This window comes from Paroedura picta, chromosome 14 (genome assembly GCF_049243985.1).
Source record: "Paroedura picta isolate Pp20150507F chromosome 14, Ppicta_v3.0, whole genome shotgun sequence".
In the NCBI taxonomy this organism is placed as follows: domain Eukaryota; kingdom Metazoa; phylum Chordata; class Lepidosauria; order Squamata; family Gekkonidae; genus Paroedura; species Paroedura picta.
In genome coordinates, this window is record NC_135382.1 from 11001293 (window position 1) to 11021606 (window position 20314).

A 20314-nucleotide genomic window follows, 5' to 3' on the forward strand; every position below is an offset into this window, starting at 1 on the left:
AAGGCACTGGCAAACCACCCCATATTGAGTCTGCCATGAAAACGCTAGAGGGCATCACCCATGCCCTCAGACATGACCTTTACCTTTACATATTAACTATAACCCTTAATATATCAGAATCTAAAAAGAAGTCTGTTATATAGCTCAAAATAAAAAGAGTATCAAAAATAAAAATATTATTCAGATTCAAATTCTTTATATATTAATATTCAGATTTTGTTCTGCTTGTGTATTGTAATAGATTTATATATTTATGTACTATTTTAAATTGTTCCTCATTCTAGATTTGTCTCATGCCTTCATCATAAATTCGCCACCTCTCCTCCAATTTTGAAATGAATCTGTTTTTCAGATATAATGTTAATTCTGCCATTACTGCATGATCAGCCAGTTTATTTTCCCATTCTTCCAAGCTTGGACAGATGCCAGATTTCCCTGCATCTTAGACGGTTGTTTTCTCCCCAGTTCTTCTCAGCACGGAATGCAGCCTCAAGGCCAGCGCTCTGCACTTCCTTTGCCAGAGAGAACCTCTGTGCTGAGAGGAACTGGTTCCTCTGGTTGGCTTGTCTGATTGGGAGTGCCTGCCCTTCCTCTGCCATCTGGCCTCTCACCTTTGGCAGAGCACACTTGGCTGATGCCACCTGTTGCTAATGCTGTTGTGCCCCAGACTCCTGACACAGCAGCAGCATTAGTTCCTGTAAGGAATACTGCTAGGCCAAAAGTTAGGATGCCAGCGTCCAGTTGGAGCTTGGGGATCCCTTGGAATTCCAGCTCATCTCCAGACTACAGAGGTCAGTTCCCCTGGAGAAAATGGATGTTTTGGAGGGTGGACTCCAGATCCCAGACTCCATCCCCAGATCTCTAAAAGTTTCCCAACCTGGAGCTGGCAAGCCTAGGCCCCTCATGGGTTGCCAGCTCTGGGATGGGAAATACCTGCAGAGTTTTGGGGGTGGAGCTTGGAGTGGACAGGATTTGGGACAGAGAGGGATCTCAGAGGAGCATAATGCTATGGAGTCCACCCTCCAAAGCAGCTCTTTTTCTCCAGGGGAATTGATCTCTGTGATTCTGGGGGATCCTCAAGTCCCACCTAAGGACTGGCATCCCTAGCCCACCGTTCCCTGCTGGTGGCCAAGGAGGACCTAGCAATTCTACCAAAAAGACTAAGTCAAGGTCAGACCAGTCATTATGCCCACTGGGACTTTTTCCAGGGGGCCAATGTCTTTCCCCCGCTCTGGGCTAAACCAGCCCAGTGACAGGAGCTTGGCACCAAGCCCACACACGCCTCACATGGAGAGGGGAAGGCTGCACTTTGGGTAGGTGGGGCTGGGTCAGGCTAAAGAACCTGGCTTTTTCAAAAGTCCATTTTCCCCTCCCAGCCTATCTCCATGACGGAGGAGGGGGCTGAGGAAATAAAATGGCTTTGAAACAAGCCCAGCTGGGCCAATCAGGTCTCATGTGACCTGTCAGTGACAGCACAGGGGGAGGCCATGGGTGAACCAACAATTGTTATTAGTGGACAGGGCAGAAGTTGGCAAACCCTGTCAGGAAATGTTTTTCAAGTCTGCATCAGCTGTCATGAGAGCTGGAGGACCATGAGGCTGATAAGCCTATAGCCTTCTGCTAGAAGTGTCAAAACTCCAAGAGCCCAAAAGGAAACCCAAAAGGGGGATAGTGCTACAACAAACAAAAAGCAACAAGCCTAACCAACAACTAGTTAGGACCTAAAAGTTTAGGGGTCCACAAAAGGTAAATAATCAAGTTATATTAACATTTATTGTGTACAACTCATACAGTTAAAACGTTTAAAAACACAGTCAAAGGCCACAGGCTAATCACTGAAATAGCATAATATGCACCATACAGCATTGTGCATATTTCTGTTTTGTGGACACCTAACCTTTGGGGTCCTAACCTCCAAGTGGCACCTGGAGATCTTCTGCTCTTACAGTTGATCTCCAGACGACAGAGATCAGCTCCCCTGGAGAAAAATGGCTACTTTGGAGGGGGGACTCTAAGACCTTGTACCTTGTTGAACTCCTTCCCCCCTCCCCAAACCCTGCCCTCCTCAGGCTCCCCCTCCCCAATCTCCAAGTATTTCCCCACACAGAGCTGGCAACTTTGCCATTTTCTACAGTTGCCAACCTCCAGGTGGGGCCTGGAGATCTCCCACTTTTACAGTCAATTTCCAGACTATAGAGATCAGTTCCCTTGCAGAAAATGGCTGCTTTAGAGGGTGGGTTCTATGGTGTTGTACCCTGCTGCAGCCCCAGAGACATCCTGCAAGGACAACCCATCTCCAGACAGGCTTCCTCGGGAGGTGGTGGGTTCTCCATCTTTGGAGATTTTTAAAAAGAGGCTAGATAGCTATCTGACAGAGAGGCTGATTCTGTGAAGGCAAAGGGGTGGCAGGTTACAGTAGATGAGCGATTGGGATGTGAGTGTCCTGCATAGTGCAGGGGTTGGACTAGATGACCCATGAAGTCCCTTCCAACTCTATGATTCTATGATTCTATGATTCTATGATTCTATGACCATAGAGATCAGTCCTCCTGGAGAAAACAGCTTCTCTGGCATTGAGCCTTACTGAGGCCCCTCCCCTTCCCAAACTCCACCCTCACCAGGCTCCACTCCGAAAATCTCCAAGTGTTTCCCGATCCAAACCTAGAATTCCTACCATTCTAGCCTTCTCAGTGGCTACCCTGGCCCCGTGGAATGGCCTTTGGGGAGGAACAGCCATTCATAGGGGGCACAGGACTGAGACTCCAAAGTGGTCTTTTGGGACCACCCTTGGCTGTGCTGGCACCGCAAGGGCCCATGTGCCTTCACTACCGTATTTTCGGTAGTGGTCTGTTAAATGGATGCAGAGTTTTTGCTTGAGCTGTCAGTAATTCCGTGACTGTTTTCAATCTTGCGTTACCCAAGCTGAGTTATAGTTGTCTGGCAGAAAGGAAGGCATGGAAGTATTTTAAATAAATCAGGAAAATAAATGCTGGGAGATGTTAGCTTTGATTTAAATACATTTGTGAAGGTTCAGATAGTCTGATGACTTCATGAGGTTTTGGTGGGGGCAGTATATAGTACCTACTGAGACCCCTTTCCTACTAAATCTTAGGCCAGTCATATGCTTAATCCATCCTTGACCTCCATTCTGACAGCCTGTTATCAAGGTGACCAACAGGAACTGGTTCAACATAGGGTTGCAAAGTCCACCTTGGAACATTTCTGGAGATTTGGGGACAGTGCCTGGGTGTTGATGGAAACTGCAAACAGGAGGGAGCACAGTGAGACTGGGAATCTACTCTCCAAAGCTGCCATTTCCTCCAGTAGAAATTATCTCTGTCACCTATAGATCAGTTGTATTTCTAGGAAACTTCCAGGATACAACGGGAGTTTGGAAACCCTATCCCAACATAAAAAAAAAAATTGGCTCTGATACAATGATGTATCAGGGCAGGGGCAGTCAAACTGCGGTCCTCCAGATGTCCATGAACTACAATTCCCATGATCCCCTGTCAGTGAACACTGGCAGGGGCTCATGGGAATTGTAGTCCATGGACATCTGGAGGACCGCAGTTTGACTACCCCTGATCTAGGGCATGGTGGCCAGGACACATTCCCTGAACACCATATTTGATGACCACCACTGGGCCCTGTCCAGCCCCCATGGGTTCTGGGAGCCATGCACCCTGACCAGTGCACACCCCTGACACCCACCCTGGTGGACAGAGGACGTCTTCAGTGTTGGTGTGGGCTGGCTTTGACAACCAATAGTCCCCGATCCCCCCTTCCCAATGCCGGTCTATGAGCATTTCTCTCAGGAGGCTCAACCCTGGCCTCCCGCATCACCAAGCCCCATCTACCCTCCGGCCCCAAGAACGAGATAGGGTAGGTACACCACTTCTCTGATCCCTAACTTTTGTTTGTTTTGTGCTTGCTTCCTGTTGCACTCTAGTTGCACTCCAGTCTTCCAGTTCTATTTCTGTGGGGCAGCAGAACAGCCTTCCTTATTCTGCCTCCTCATGAGATCAGTTGTCCAGAAACTCTAGAGAAGGGCTTCTGGAGGAAGGGAAATAGGTAGACAGAGTGAATGTGCTTTGGATTGCTTTCTTCTCCCAGTCAGAAGGAACATTCTGTCAATCCTTACAAAACAGAATGATGTGGAAACAGGAGGAGGAGGACTGGCTCATAACAATGTGCCTGATGCAAAAGATCCAAACAATGTACAGCTTATGCAGTGGTCATGTCAATCAGCATAATGGCCTGACATATTTGGGCACTGCTGAAGTATTTAATTGGGAGACTGGCTACTTCTAAATTATAAGAGATGTTTATAAGACAATGAAAGGACATGAAGAAAGCCTAAAGAGAAATCATGCTGTGGAGTCTACAGGTTAATATATGGAGGAGTGTGCTTTGAGGCCTGCCAGTTTTTCCATGTTCTGAGTCATGAGGCAACAGAAAAGCCACCAAATTCTGAGCAGAGGGGTTTCATAAACGGAATCTGGCAGTATGGAGAGGTGGGTGGCTGGAGGAAATATCAGGGACTCTTAGTGTACCTTCTAGCATCCTTACAGCAGATGTGCGTACCTGTAATATATACAATTCCATATTTCCCTAGCTGTGCAGTCCTAAAGAAAGGTGAATAATGTGTGCATGGGATTCTGACAATTTTATTGCTGACTGTTCTCCACATTGTTTTCTTGATTTTCTGCAGGCCTGATTTTTAGCAATTTAGGGGAGGGAACGTTATCTGGGCTCAAATGTAGCACCAGCCAATTCATGCTTTCCAAGGCTCCTGTCTATTTACATTTTGCTCTTGAACTTGTAGTAGCACAGTTGTGATCATGAACAATGACATTTCAAAGATCAAAGAAGTATTTGGTTCAAAGAGTAACTCCCCACACACACACACACACACACACATACACACCCTCCACAGTAGGAACTGACTGATTCAGGACAACTTTGAGAAGCCATGGCCACATGACAGTTCACAGGAAACAAGGGGAGGAAAGGGGCATAAGAAAGCAGAGCTATTCCTGAATGGGATTTCTTTGTGAGAAAATGCAAAGCAGGATCCTGCCCATAGGGACAGACAATACTGATTTTTATGAGGAAAACAGCCCCTGATTAAAGTGCCAAGTTTTTGAATCTTGTGAAACAGGTGTCTTGCTCTTCCTTTTGTGTGTGTGTGTGTGATCACGAACAATGACATTTCAAAGATGTCATTGTTCTGTTTCTTTTTCTTTACATCTATTTCTTTACACTGGTTATTATAATAACTCTACTTGCCAGTCACTGGTATGCTGCATTTAGACTTCTAATTTCTATCACCTAATACTTTTGCTTCTTGTCTATCTTTAAGAGGTTCATTAGTAATCCACTGAAGCTTTTCATTTCTTTTGCCTACAGGAATAGTCTTAATGTATTCTTCCTTGATAATATCCCTGGTTCCAACCTATAATCCTTCCAGTTCATGTTCACTTTAACTTAGTAAACTCTTCAGGAATGTTGTTTAGAATAGATTATCATTTTTGATAAGGAGAAGTATTTCCCCCCACTCAGGCTTTCTTCTCCTTTCTGCTACAAAATGGATGTGAATATATTTTAATAAAAGTTTTATCTTTCTGTCTCAAGTATGTTTGCTGTGCATGATTCCAAGGGGCTTTACGCACCGGGATCTTTGTAGCAAATTGGTCACTGAATGAAAAATCGCCATTTAAAATAGTGGAATTCGTCGTTATGCATACCTGCCTTTGTAGTGGAATCCAGTTGCGTTTTGTAGCATTTCCCACAGGCTTCCGATCTCGGCAAAAATCGCTAGAAAGGAAGTGCTATTGCCAAGCTCGTCCCGCCCCTGGCCGTCAAGCAGCCAATGGGCAGCCGTTAGCATGCTCCCAAACAGCCCCTTTCCCTTTAAGAAAGTTAAAAAAAAAAACAGACCCATTGCAACGAATCTGTGTTGATTCGTTGCAACGGAGAGACCCATCCAGCTGCCTGGTGTGTTTGAGCTGTCATTGCATCGTTGCCACGCTCCCACCGAGTGAAAAAAAAAATCCCCCCCCCTCTCACGGGCCCGATTTTCGGCTGAATGAATGTGTAAAAAATAAAGGGAAAATACATCAGCAAACGGGCTTTTCTGTTCTTTGTGCTTAGTGACTGAAGGGGAGGGACTGAAGCCGGGGAAGCCTCTAAACTGAAAGAGGCTCGCTGGTGCGTTTATCCCCGCTCGCTCGGAGAAAAAAAAAATGGCGATCGCTTCGCCGGAAGATCAGAGAAGAGAGCCAGGGGGAGGGACTTTGTAGAAACCGCAACAATGTTAACGCACAGGTCTTTTTCGCTAGTGTTGCAGATTGGTTGCAGGAGTGTATCGCTTTCCGGAGGGTGAATCCACTTTTGGGGATTTCCCTGAAAGCGCTACAAGGAAGCGCTTTTTGCAGATTGGTTTCAGGTGTGTGGCAGATTGTCGACGACGTTGTGCATAACAGCAAATCAGTAGCGTTTTCAATTGGCAACCATTGTACTATTTTGAAGGCGTGCAAAAAGCCCCCAAGTTTTCCTGACTGCAACTAATAGATATCTCCAGTAGTTTTAATATTTGCCAAGGATGTTATCCCATGGAGGAAAAGTGTTGTTGGAAACAGCTGTCTCTCCTATCCTTCTTTCTTCAGCAGGCCCTTTTATCCAGTTACACGCTCTAACAGATGATGCTAGGCAGTGGCCTTTGACAGATAACAGATTTTAACTTCATGATTTTATTAATGCGATGAATAGCAGTGATTGGGCAGTTGCCAGTCTGTTGGGTGGGAGAAGAGTTAGGGACAGTGAAGGCCAACAGCTGCAGCCCAAGAAATAAGGAATTTGTGATGTACATGGAAGAGAGGGAATTTGGAAACCTGCTGACTTGAGCTGGCAAAGTCTTCTGTAACAAAATGAAGCAGAAATCCTTGGCACAAGAAGAAGAAGAAGAAGAAGAAGAAGAAGAAGAAGAAGAAGAAGAAGAAGAAGAAGAAGAAGAAGAAGAAGAAGAAGAAGAAGAAGAAGAGTTGGTTTTTATATGCCACTTTTCTCTACCCAAAGGAGTCTCAAAGCGGCTTGCATTCGCCTTCCCTTTCCCCTCCCCACAACAGACACCCTGCAAGGGAGGTGTGGCTGAGAGAGCCCTGATATTACTGCTGGGTCAGAACAGTTTTATCAGTACTGTGGCGAGCCCAAGGTGACCCAGTTGGTTGCATGTGGGGGAGGAGCAGGGAATCAAACTTGGCTCATCAGATTAGAAGTCCGCACTCCTAACCACAACACCAAGCTGGCTCTCTTACACCAAGCTGACTAACAACATTCATTCCAACATGACCTTTCAGGAGTCAGAACACTCTTCTTCAGATGCTATGAAGGGAAAAGAATGTTCCACATTTTAATTGGGAAAATTACAGAAGGAGAGGAGGGAAAGGGAGAAGTTGTGGGCAGAGAGAGGTGTGGCGTGATTCCTATCATAAATCTCTCATGTGTGCTTCTCTGTGCAAAGGACTAGAATGGACTGCGGCCCTCCAGATGTCCATGGACTATAATTCCCAGGGACTCATGGGAATTGTAGTCCATAGACATCTGGAGGGCCGCAATTTGACTACCCCTGGATTAGATGGTTACACATAATGGCTTATGAGGGATGTCAAGAGATTCCACCCCCCACTTCTCTCCCTCTCTCGGGGTGCAGATAAACAAAAGTGTAATGAAGTAGGGTAAAGAGCGGTTAATCAAGGAAGAAGCAGTCTGAAGCATAAGAAAGTTAATTAGCATAAACACAGTATGATATGGAATGTATATCATGATGCAGACATCCATAACGCTAAGCTAAAGTATGATATCCCCCTTCAAGGATCGCTGCCTTGTTGTGGCAAGGGGGCTTGCGTAGTTCAGTGAAGCTATGAGCTATACCGTGCAGGGCCACCCAAGACGGACAGGTCATAGCTGAGAGCTCTGACAAAAGGTGATCCACTGGAGAAGGAAATGGCAAACCACTCCAGTATCTTTGCCATGAAAACTCTATGGACAGTTCCAATAGGCATAACGATATGACGCTGGAAGATGAGCCCCTCAGGTCGGAAGGTGTCCAATATGCTACTGGGGATGAGCAGACGGCTAGTACGAGTAGCGCCAGAATGAATGAAGCGGCTGGGCCAAAGCCGAAAGGACGCTCAGTTGTGGAAGTAACTGGTGGCGAAAAGACAGTCCGATGCTGTAAAGATTTTTATTCCATAGGAACCTGGAACGTCAGATCCATGAATCAAGGCAAGCTGGACGTGGTTAAACAAGAAATGACAAGACTGAACATTTTAGGAATCAGTGAACTAAAATGGACAGGAATGGGTGAATTTAATTCAGATGACCATCAGGTATACTACTGTGGACAAGAATCTCGCAGAAGAAATGGAGTAGCCTTCATAATCAATAAGAGAGTAGGAAAAGCAGTCTTGGGATACAATCCCCAAAATGACAGAATGATCTCAGTTCGAATCCAAGGCAAACCATTCAACATCACAGTGATCCAGGTCTACGCCCCAACCACTGCTGCTGAAGAGGATGAAGTTGATCAGTTCTATGAAGCCCTACAACACCTTCTAGAAGCAACGCCCAAAAATGATGTGCTTATCATCATGGGGGATTGGAATGCTAAAGTAGGAAGCCAAAAGATAACCGGGATAACAGGCAAGTTTGGCCTTGGAGTACAAAATGAAGCAGGGCACAGGCTGGTAGAATTTTGTCAAGAGAATACAATGGTCATAGCAAACACTCTTTTCCAGCAACCCAAGAGACGACTCTACACATGGACATCACCAGACGGTCAACACAGAAATCAGATTGACTATGTGCTCTGCAGCCAAAGATGGAGAAGTTCTATCCAGTCAATAAAAACAAGACCAGGAGCTGATTGTGGTTCAGATCATGAGCTTCTTGTTGCAAAATTTAGGCTTAAATTGAAGAAAGTAGGGAAAAGCACTAGGCCACTCAGGTATGAACTAAATCATATTCCTGACGAATACACAGTGGAGGTGACAAATAGATTTAAGGAATTAGATCTGATAGACAGAGTGCCTGAAGAACTATGGACGGAGGTTCGCAACATTGTACAAGATGTAGCAACTAAAACCATCCCAAAGAAAAAGAAATGCAAGAAATCAAAATGGCTGTCTGAGGAAGCTTTACAAATAGCTAAGGAGAGAAGGGAAGTGAAAGGCAAGGGAGAAAGAGAAAGAAAATGGTAGGGACCTCACAGAAGCAGAAGAGATTAAACAAAGGTGGCAAAATTATACAGAAGAACTATACAAGAGCGAGCTTAACATCCCTGATGACCACAATGGGGTAGTTACTGACCTGGAGCCAGACATCCTGGAATGTGAAATCAAATGGGCCTTAGGAAGTCTGAGCAACAATAAAGCTAGTGGTGGTGACAGCATTCCAGTTGAACTATTCAAAATCTTAAAGGACGATGCAATAAAAGTGCTACACTCAATATGCCAGCAAATTTGGAAAACTCAACAATGGCCACAGGATTGGAAAAGGTCAGTTTACATTCCAATCCCAAAGAAGGGCAATGCCAAAGAATGTTCAAACTACCGCACCATTGCACTAATTTCTCATGCTAGCAAAGTTATGCTCAAAATCCTACAAGCTAGGCTCCAGCAATATGTGGACCGAGAACTTCCAGAAATACAGGCAGGATTTCGAAGAGGCAGAGGAACTAGAGATCAAATTGCCAACATACGCTGGATCATGGAGAAAGCTAGGGAGTACCAGAAGAACGTCTACTTCTGCTTCATTGACTATGCTAAAGCCTTTGATTGTGTGGAACACAAGAAATTGTGGCAAGTTCTTAAAGAGATGGGAATACCAGAGCATCTTATTTGTCTCTTGAGAAATTTATATGCAGGTCAAGAAGCAACAGTGAGAACTGAACATGGAATCACTGACTGGTTCAAAATTGAGAAAGGAGTTCGGCAAGGCTGTATACTGTCGCCGTGCCTATTTAACTTGTATGCAGAGCACATCATGAGAAATGCGGGATTAGAGGAGTCACAAATTGGGATCAAGATTGCAGGGAGAAATATCAACAACCTCAGATATGCAGATGATACCACTCTAATGGCAGAAAGTGAAGAGGAACTAAAGAGCCTGTTGATGCGGGTGAAGGAGGAGAGTGCAAAAGTTGGCTTGAAACTCAACATCAAGAAAACAAAGATCATGGCATCCGGCCCTCTCAATTCCTGGCAAATAGATGGGGAAGAAATGGAGATAGTGACAGATTTTATTTTCCTGGGCTCCAAGTTCACTGCAGATGGGGACTGCAGCAAAGAAATTAAAAGACGCTTGCTCCTGGGGAGGAAAGCTATGGCAAATCTAGACAGCATCCTAAAAAGCAGAGACATCACCCTGTCAACAAAAGTGCGTTTAGTCAAGGCTATGGTCTTCCCAGTTGCAATGTATGGCTGCGAAAGTTGGACCATAAGGAAGGCCGAGCGTCAAAGAATTGAGGCTTTTGAACTCTGGTGCTGGAGAAGACTCTTGCGAGTCCCTTGGACTGCAAGGCGAACAAACAGGTCAGTCCTAGAGGAGATCAGCCCTGACTGCTCTTTAGAAGGCCAGATCCTGAAGATGAAACTCAAATACTTTGGCCACCTCATGAGAAGGAAGGACTCCCTGGAGAAGAGCCTAATGCTGGGAGCGATCGAGAGCAAAAGAAGAAGGGGACGACAGAGAATGAGGTGGCTGGATGGAGTCACTGAAGCAGTCGGTGCAAACTTAAATGGACTCCAGGGAATGGTAGAGGACAGGAAGGCCTGGAGGATCATTGTCCATGGGGTCGCGATGGGTCGGACACGACTTCGCACATAACAACAACAACAAAGTATGATATGTAAACATAGGCAATGTGTATGTATAGCATAGTAATATCCAATATTTTAGTAATATCCAATAGGCCACAGATATCCAGAACATTAAGAAAAGCCTGTTAAAGTTTCTGAAAAGTGAGTCCAGTTGAGCTTTTAGAAATTATAGTGGCTAAGGAAATCCATGTCCCTTTTTAAAAGCCAGGATAATGGAAGGTGTTTAATTTCTTAACAGACCCTGCTTCAAGCATTATATGGAATTACCCCTGATGAAGCTGGACACAAAATGCATAGGGTTTACTTTTTTTGCACTCTTTTCCCCCTCTTTGTCTTGCCTTGGTGTGGCTTCCATTTCTTTTCATTGATTACTCAGCCCAATAGGAACACACCATGCTTAGAGTTCACTGACATTTTCTGGAGTGTGTGTTAGGAGTGGTTACAAACAGCTCAGCTACCACAAGAGAGAAGGTTTTGGCTACCAAGCAGACAGAAGATGACATTGCTGAAACTCCAACTGAATTAAACAAGCTATGCAACTTATGGAAATGATATTTCCCCCCAATAAATCAAAGGCATGATGATGCATAGGCAGGAAAATAGAGTGCAGGGTTTGACCCCATTTCCTCCATCCTGCCTCTCTGAGCGTTAACAACACTGTCTGATTGCAGAAAGGGGCAGGATTTCACCTGGATTTCTTCTGTGTGTCCCTTCTGATGATTCTCACCTCCGTCATGGGCTTGCCCTGGTATGTGTCCGCCACAGTCATCTCCCTGGCCCACATGGACAGCTTGAAGAAGGAGAGCACCACGTGTGCACCGGGGGAGCAACCCAAGTTCCTGGGAATCAGGTATCGTAGCTGCACCTTCCAGCCCGCTGGCAAAATGGGCTTTTGCAAGCCTTGTCATCTGCCACATTTCAATTTATGTATTTATGTAGTTTTGTACTTGTATGTCGCCCTTCCCTGACAGCTCAGGGCGGTTCACGTCAGAAATACAATAATAACACAAACAAATTAAAACATTGCATAATTAAACATTTAAATCCCAAGATATTTAAATTGAAATCAATGCAAAACAATTTAAAGGCTGCCTCTTTGTCTAAAGATTAAAACTCACTGAGGGGGGGGCAGCTAATCAGTTCATTTGGTGGGTTTTAGGCAGGGAGGCCAGCATTCCTAGATGTTATTTCTGACTTCAGCCTTAGACCTGGCAGAACAACTGTCTTGCACACCCTGTGGAACTGCCTAACCTTCCGCAGAGCCCTGATTTCATTTAGCAGAGTGTTCCATCAGGCCGGGGCCAGGGCCAAAAAGACTCCGGCCCTGCTCAAGGCCAGTTTTGCTTCCTTGGGGCCAAGGATCCTCACGCTATTTCGATGGCTCGATCTTAATGCTCCTTGGGTGGCATAGTGGAAGGGGCAGTCCTGTAGGTATGCAGGTCCCCAGACCATTTAGGGTGTTGAAGGTAAGGACAAAAATCTTCAACCTGATCCAGTCTCCATTCTGGAGCCCATGCAGCTGGGAGAGCACAGGTCAGATGTGAGCTCACCATTGGGTCCCACTCACAGCTGCATTCTGGACCAGTTGTAGTTTCCAGAGCAATGGTTGGGCCTGCAAGAGAAGAGGAGACAAGATCCAGCCTTCCTTCTGCTGGTGACCTGCTTGCCATAAAAGTAGATGGGGAGGGAAGGCAGCAAAAGACATCCAGGGCAACATGAAGGTCTAATCCCAGACGCTCTTGTTTGCAGGGAGCAGCGGGTGACGGGGCTGATGGTTTTCCTTCTAACCGGCCTGTCGGTGTTCTTAGCTCCTGTCCTCAAGGTAAGATGGACCTTCAAAATCTGTATGTGTGGATTTAGGAGGGAGGGATGTTTGCACATCAACCCGGGAGTCAGGCTGGATGACCAGAGTGGAAGAGGCAGTGGGCAGGTGTAACCTTTCCCCCATCTTATCGTGTCTATGTTATAGCATGAACAAAAGTGGGTTGTTTTTTTTAACCATCCATCCACAGCCAACTGATGGCAGCCACAATGCCATGGGGTTTTCAAGGGAAGAGACGTTCAGAGCTGGGCGCCATTGCCTGCCGCTGCATAGCAACCGTGGTATTCCTTATATTGGCTGCTTTGGATAATGAACTCTGTAGCAGCATGACCTTGCTTTTTGGTCCTTCCCTTCCAGAGAGCCAGCTTGGTGCAGTGGTTAAAGAGCTACAGTCTCTGACCTGGAGAGCTAGGTTTGATTCCTCACTCCTCCTCCACAGGTGGCCAGCTGGGTGACCTTGGGCCAGTCCCAGTCCTGTTAGAGCTGTTCTCACAGAGAAGTTCTGTCTGAGCTCTCTCAGCCCCACCAAGCTCACAGGGTGTCTGTTGCAGGAAGAGGAAGGGAAGGCGATTGTAAGCTGATTTGAGACTCCTTTCGGGGAGTGAATAGCTCCCCTAAATCCTGCTCCTCCCAGAATCCATCTCCAAATTCTAGGAATTTCCCAATTCAGAGTTGGCAATTCAGACTGGGAGTGTGTGTGGGGTCACACCCATGTAAGGGGGTGGGGTGGAGTACTCATGCACAGACGTCTGAAACAGGAATGGGGCATCTCCACATTTTGCCCTTCCCTGTATCCTTGATGGCTGCTGTTAAATTTCTCTGATATAAAAAACTGTCTCCCGTGGGAAGGGCGCCCAGCTGGCCAGGGGAAAGAGGCCTGACCTACTGTCCTGCTTTTAACAGCTGTTTGATAGTAGGAATTACATGGCTGGTCCCCTGCCATGGTGATGAAATCTTTCACGGCTGAGTGCAATGGATTTATTCTGCCTTTAAGAAAAAGGAAGGGTTGTCAGCTGCCATTAATTACACAGCCAAGGGAAGTGGTTGCAGAGTGAGCAGTACTTCCCTTAGGAGAGGGCAGGATCCAATCAGCAAGGCAGCTTTTGGATGCACAGGGATTAAAGGAACTAGAGCCCATCCCTTTTAGCATCTCATCACCCCAACTATGACCTGGATGGCCTGGGCTTGCTTGAGCTTGTCAGATCTAGGAAACTAAGCAGGGTTGGCCTTGGTTAGAACTTGGATGGGAGACCACCGAAGAAGGCCAGAGTGGTGAAGCAGAGGTAGATAATGGCCAGCCACTGCAGAATGTCTCATGCCTTGAAGACCCTATGAAGTCACCATAAGAATTGCCAATGCTTTCTATCATCATCACCAATACTCAATGACAGGAACTGTGAAGTTTAGTGGTGTAGCAGGTAGACTTTCAGACTGCAACCTGAGCAACCCAGTTTCAGATCCCGCTTCTGCACTGGCAACCTGCTGAGTGACTTCGGGCCAAGCATACACTGTCAGACAAACCTACCTCACAGGGTTGTTGTGAGGATAAAAAGGAAGACTGGAGAATGATGAAAGTTAATTTGGGTTCCTATTGGAGAGAAAGGCGGTTATCAGTGAAGTAAATTAACAAAGTTATCAGTTAATAGTCCCCTTCTTTCAGGCTGCCAAGAAACTCTGTTGTGTGCCTATAAAATCAGTGCATGTACAAAGGCAGGGGAGAGCATTGTATGTGTGTCAAAATTAAACCTTTGAGGAAGACCCAGGGAAAGTCAAATCGTGTCCGGTCTAAAAAGGTCTAAGGCTCAAGATTGTACAGTGAACATGATAACTATTCAACAATGGCCTATGGGCTTTGTGGGTGTGTTTAACTTTTTTTTTTTAAGTTGCACAAAATAAGACCGTTTCTACATGGAGGGGTAAAATGTGCGTAGCCTCCTGCTTGTAAATGCAGGATGGTAAACCTTGCATTTGCAGACCTCCATATGAGAGACCCCTTCTGTGTTTTCCCTCTACTCTGTCACAGCATTTTGCCTCCGGACGAGGTTGCAAGGGAAAATAAAACTAACATCTCCTTGCTCCTTGGCTTGTGAATCACAGCAAGCCACCAGTCGCAGCACAGCAGTTCTCTCATGGACTGAAACTTTCTTCTCCCCGAAGCCCCAAAATTAATTTTTTTAAAAGGCACTTCCGCGTTGCTATGCAGTAATGCCACATGAGTCTCTTGTGGCGCAGAGTGGTAAGGCAGCTGACATGCTGTCTGAAGCTGTCTGCCCATGAGGCTGGGAGTTCAATCCCAGCAGCTGGCTCAAGGTTGACTCAGCCTTTCATCCTTCCGAGGTCGGTAAAATGAGTACCCAGCTTGCTGGGGGGTAAACGGTAATGACTGGGGAAGGGAATGGCAAACCACCCCGTATTGAGTCTGCCATGAAAACGCTAGAGGGCGTCACCCCAAGGGTCAGACATGACCCGGTGCTTGCACAGGGGATACCGTTACCTTTAATGCCACAAAACAGATGCATTTTTAATTAAAAAATTAACACTTCTGTATTGCTATGGAGAAATGCCACATACAGTAACAGCCCCCCCCCCCTTTTTTTTCTTTTGGATTCACTGTGTTTTAGACTCTATTTATGTCTGGGTGGATTTGTGAGACTCTGGAAATGGTAACTGGGCCCTAAAGAGTGATTGTGTGTGAATAGTGGGCTTAAAAACAAAGTGCACAGATGCATGGGTGATTGGAAGAAGGCTGCTTGATCACATGCCCCCTCCCTTTCCCCATTCATTCCCCACCTCCAGGAACCACAGATGGGACTGTTTTGCCTGTCTCTTTCCCCATTCATTCCTCACCTCCAGAAAACACAAATGAGACTGTGTTTTGCCTGCCTGATCCCAAAAAAGACCATGGACACTTTAAATAAGATTTTATTTTACCTTTGACAAAGTAGCTTTGTGGTCCCACAGCATCACAGACTGCAGCATTAAAAAAAATAATCAAAGCAGGAAATAGAGAGGGAAGGGTGGGTGCGAGGGCGGGACAATGCTATGAAGACTATCGCACCTTTCCCCCTCCATACAAGGTTGCCCCTGGTTGCTCACTGATGGGATGTGAGATAAAAAGTGGAAAATCCACTTTTCGCAATTTGCCTCATCCCGAGGCAAATCTGAACAAAACTTGAGACAGCCCATGGACAGCCTCAGCGGCATATAAGCAACATCATGTGGAGTGGGCTTTAAAACCCACCAGCAACCAGACGCTGTCCACAGGCAGATTCCTCATGTAGAAACGGTCTAAATGTTCACATATTATTGTAACTTGTTCATTTCACATAGACATTCAACCTTTTAGGTCCTAACTATTCCTAACTGTGAAGTTTTGTCTTTGCTTTTCCAGTTTATCCCGATGCCTGTGCTATATGGGATTTTTCTCTACATGGGTGTGTCTGCCCTTAGCAGCATCCAGGTGAGTGTAAAGCCATATGAGGAGGAAAATCTGGAGATCTGCAGCAAAGAAGGAGCCACTGAGCTGATTTCCAGCGTTTGTTTATTTATTTATTTTATTTCTAGCCCGCCACTCCCAATAAGGTTCATGGCAGGTTACAAATGTGCATAAAACCCCCAATAAAACCACCCCTAAAAACAACCAAAATCTACTCAATAAAATGCACAACTAGGTCCCTCTCAGTAGGGAAAAACAAAACTGGGGAAAACAAGGCACCGGCATTTATTTATTTACAAAATTAATATCCCAGCTTTTTGCTCCCACAAGGCCCACCAAGGTGACTGACAAATTAAACCATATGTAATATAATCACATTTTAAAACCATTTTCCTACCCCCCAAACACACACACACACACATCATTAAAATAAATACAAAGATATAAAAAGAATTGTTAAAACACTGGGAAGAAAGGAGGGATCACTGAGGGAATGTCAAACGTGATGTCAAAACTGTCTTCACCCACTGGCCGAAGCTGGCAGCAGGCAGGGACAGACCAGTCTCCCAGGGGAGAAAATTCCAGAGTTTTGGTGCCACCACTGGGAAGCCCCTCTCTCAGGTTGCTGCCTACATCATCTCCTAAGGCAAAGGCCCTCAAAGCAAGGCCCCGAAGATGACCACAGTGGTCAGCTAGGTTCATAAAGAGGTGGACAGTCCTTCAGGTGTGCTGGTCCCAAATCATGTCGGGCTCTGGAGGGCACCACCACCTTGAATTGTGTCTAGAAGCAAATTAGGAATCAGCGTAGGTGAGCCAAGACTGGAGTGAGATGGTCCCTGCAGTCCACTTCAGTCAACATCCTGGTTGCATCATTCTGCACCAACTGAAGTTTCCAGACCCTTTTTTCAAGAGCCGCCTGATGCGGAGCATATTGCACAGTGGCAAGTTTGGTGGAGTAGTTGGGAGTATGGACTTCTAATCTGGCGTGTCAGGTTCGATTCCGCGCTCCCCCACATGCAGCCAGCTGAGTGACCTTGGGCTCGCCACAGCACTGATAAAGCTTTCTGACCAAGCAGTAATATCAGGGCTCTCTCAGCCTCACCCACCTCATAGGATGTCTGTTGTGGGGAGAGGAAAGGGAAGACAATTGGAAGCCGCTTTGTGATTCCTGGGTAGAGAAAAGCAGCATATAAGATCCAAATCTTCTTCTTCTTCAGTAATATCAGGGCTTTCTTAGCCACACCCACCTCACAGGGTGTCTGTTGTGGGGAGAGGAAAGCGAAGGCGACTGTAAGCTGCTTTGCGACACTTTCGGGTAGAGAAAAGCGGCATATAGGAACCAACCCTCCTTCTAACGAAATTACATATATAGGATCTGACTTACAATAACAATGTATTTGTGTATTGGTTTTAATAGCTTTTAAGGTAATATTTTGATGTGTATGTTTCTATTTGCTTGTCACTATGGTGGCCCTATAGGGATAGGAAAGTGGGGTGAGAATTTTACAAATAATAAAATAAATAAAATTGCCAAAGGGCAGAGACATCATTATGGGGCAGGCAAGACTGATGGCTGATCCTTTGTTTGATCTGTTAGTATGTAAACTTTCATTAGACCTGCAAAGGTGGAGGATGCCTTGTGGCTTGGCTCTGTTCTCAGGCACATTAGAATGCCTGTTTGTTTGTTTGTTTGTTTGTTTGTTTGTTTGTTTGTTTGTTTGTTTGTTTGTTTGTTTGTTTGTTCGTTCGTTCGTTCGTTCGTTCGTCATATTTGTAGTCTGCCCCTATTGGGTCTGCCATCTCGGGGTGGTTCACATCATATAATAAGTACAATACAATGTAAAACATTTTAAAATCATTAACAGTTAAAAACAACCAAACAGTTGGTGGTATGTTCATTGATCTTCATTCAGGATAGATGGTGTCATTTGCAATGCGGGAGGCCCTGTATGTGGGTATACTTACTTGTACGAGCAGGCCTCAGCCATAAACCTGGCAGAAGAGCTCCATCTTACAGGCCCTATGGGATTGTGATAGTTGTGTTAGGACCCTGATGTTCTCAGGGAGCTCGTTTCATCAGGCACGGTCCAGGGCAACGAAGGCCCTGGCCCTGGTCGAGGCCAGTCACACTTTAGGGCCGTGGATTACCGGACGATTTGCAGACACTGAATGTAGTGCCCACTGTCAGACATATTCAGATAGGCAGTCCCTTAGATATCCCTGGCCTGGACTGCGTAGGGTCTTGAAGCCAATGTATCTGCCACAATACCAGTCTTCTGTGGGTCGTTGAATATTGGCAATGCTGGCAAAATACTATATGAAATTTCAAATATTTAATATCTTTCACATGCATTATTTGTGTTCACTATGTTACAATAACTTTGTAAGGAACATCCCCCTTATATTGTTGACGGGGAGATGAGGAGGGTCAGGAATAGGCTTGCCATATAGGCTCCCTATGGCTACTGGGGCGACAGGATAAGAGACATGGCTGCCATGCGGGCAAGAAAATCTAAACTTCCCAACCACACAACAGCCATTCAAGCTTTCTTGCAATCCTTCCCAAAACTTTAGAACAAGGCAGGTTTGAGAAAGATTACAGAAAATCCAGGGAACCCTTGGAAGTACACGAATGCAGGGAAGGGGAAGCACTTTCCTGCAGTGCTGAACCCAGGCCACTTAACCCAGGTAGAAATGGTTCTACTGAGTTTATGACTGAGCCAAGACATCAACTTACAGCACACAAGCTCCCTTTTAGCCTCCACCTAATATTTACTCCTCTACTTTGTATGTCTTTGGAGCTGTGTTTTACCTGGACAGATTTCTGTGGACTTCAACAAGTGTCCCGATACTGTCTCTGGTAATTTAGATGGTCATTGTACATTGTCCTATTCCAGGATAGGAGCTTCCCACCGTGAGATATTTGGGGCTTCAGGAAGGTTCTCATGTGCCTTTTCTATCTTCCAGTTAACGGACAGACTTCAGCTCCTGCTGATGCCAGCCAAACACCAGCCTGACTTCATTTATCTCCGTCACGTTCCACTACGCAGAGTCCATCTCTTCACTTTCATTCAAATACTCTGCCTGGCTGTTCTGTGGATCCTGAAGTCGACTGAGGCTGCTATTATCTTCCCATTGATGGTGAGAGAGTCCAGTCAGCTTTCTTGTGGTTGTGTGATCTCCAGGCTGGCTCATGATACAGTTCAGTGAGCTCTTCCTACTTTCGTTTTGACAAACACAAGTGTTTTTTTTCGGTGTGAATTTCCTCGAAAAAGAGCTCTTCAGTCCTCCGGGCAGCACTTGTCTGGGCGGAAATTACAGCAAATTGTGAAGTCAACAGTTTGCTGAATATTCACCAGATATTCTTTGAGGATTCCACACCTGACATCTGACTTTTATATCTACCACTAAAGTACACCAATAAGAAAACAAAGTTTAATTTTTTTCTTGGACATCTGTGATATCTGAATCAAACTTTTCATTGGGTGTGCTGGCTCATAAGATGGTACAATTCACTCTTTCATGGATGACATGCAAAGATTTGTGAAATGTTTAATTTTATGGCCAAACGTTGTGACCGATTTTTCCACTCCAAATCCAAATTTGGAATTTTTCAGTCATAATGCATACTGAATGTAGTCGGTGAATTTTTGGTTCAGTCCTAACGTGAGATGTCACTGCAGTTCCTGCTGCCCCACTCTGCTTGCCAGTCTGCTATAGGGGGTGGGGCTCCCCTGAGGGTCCTAACACATTTCCACTGGGGAAGCAACTCCTTTACCACCTCCTATTTTGTTCTTGGTTGCCTGCTCTCTCTCCACACCATCCTTATGGGGCCTCCTCAGATCCCTGGAGCTTTCAAGATGACTTCTACACTAACAAGATCCAGGGCCACCCCTCTAGCCTGCACCGGTCTCCCTTTGCCCAGCCCCACTTCTCCCATCTGCCCATCTAATATTCATCTCTATATCTTACCACAAGGGTTCCCAACCTCTTTGAAACATCTTCAGAATTCTGACACTGTTTAGTGTGTGAAACCACAAAATGGCTGCTAGCCGCATGAGGTAGAGCTGGCCTCAAAATGGCTGCCACAGCTTACCTTCAGTCACACAGTGAAGATCCTTGTGCTGTGGTGGTAGTGGCTACCAAAGCCATGTTTTTAAAAATCTGCATAAC

General features: G+C 45.7%; 1 protein-coding gene across 1 annotated transcript in view; it reads left to right on the forward strand.

Moving 5' to 3' along the window:
* The window catches only part of SLC4A9 (solute carrier family 4 member 9), a 61210-nt gene that overhangs the window by 33851 nt on the left and 7045 nt on the right, over nt 1-20314 (forward strand). The window contains exons 16-19 of the mRNA XM_077309882.1: nt 11555-11733; nt 12633-12705; nt 16097-16165; nt 19109-19282. Coding sequence (XP_077165997.1) covers nt 11555-11733; nt 12633-12705; nt 16097-16165; nt 19109-19282 — 495 coding nt within the window. The remainder of the gene's footprint in view (nt 1-11554; nt 11734-12632; nt 12706-16096; nt 16166-19108; nt 19283-20314) is intronic.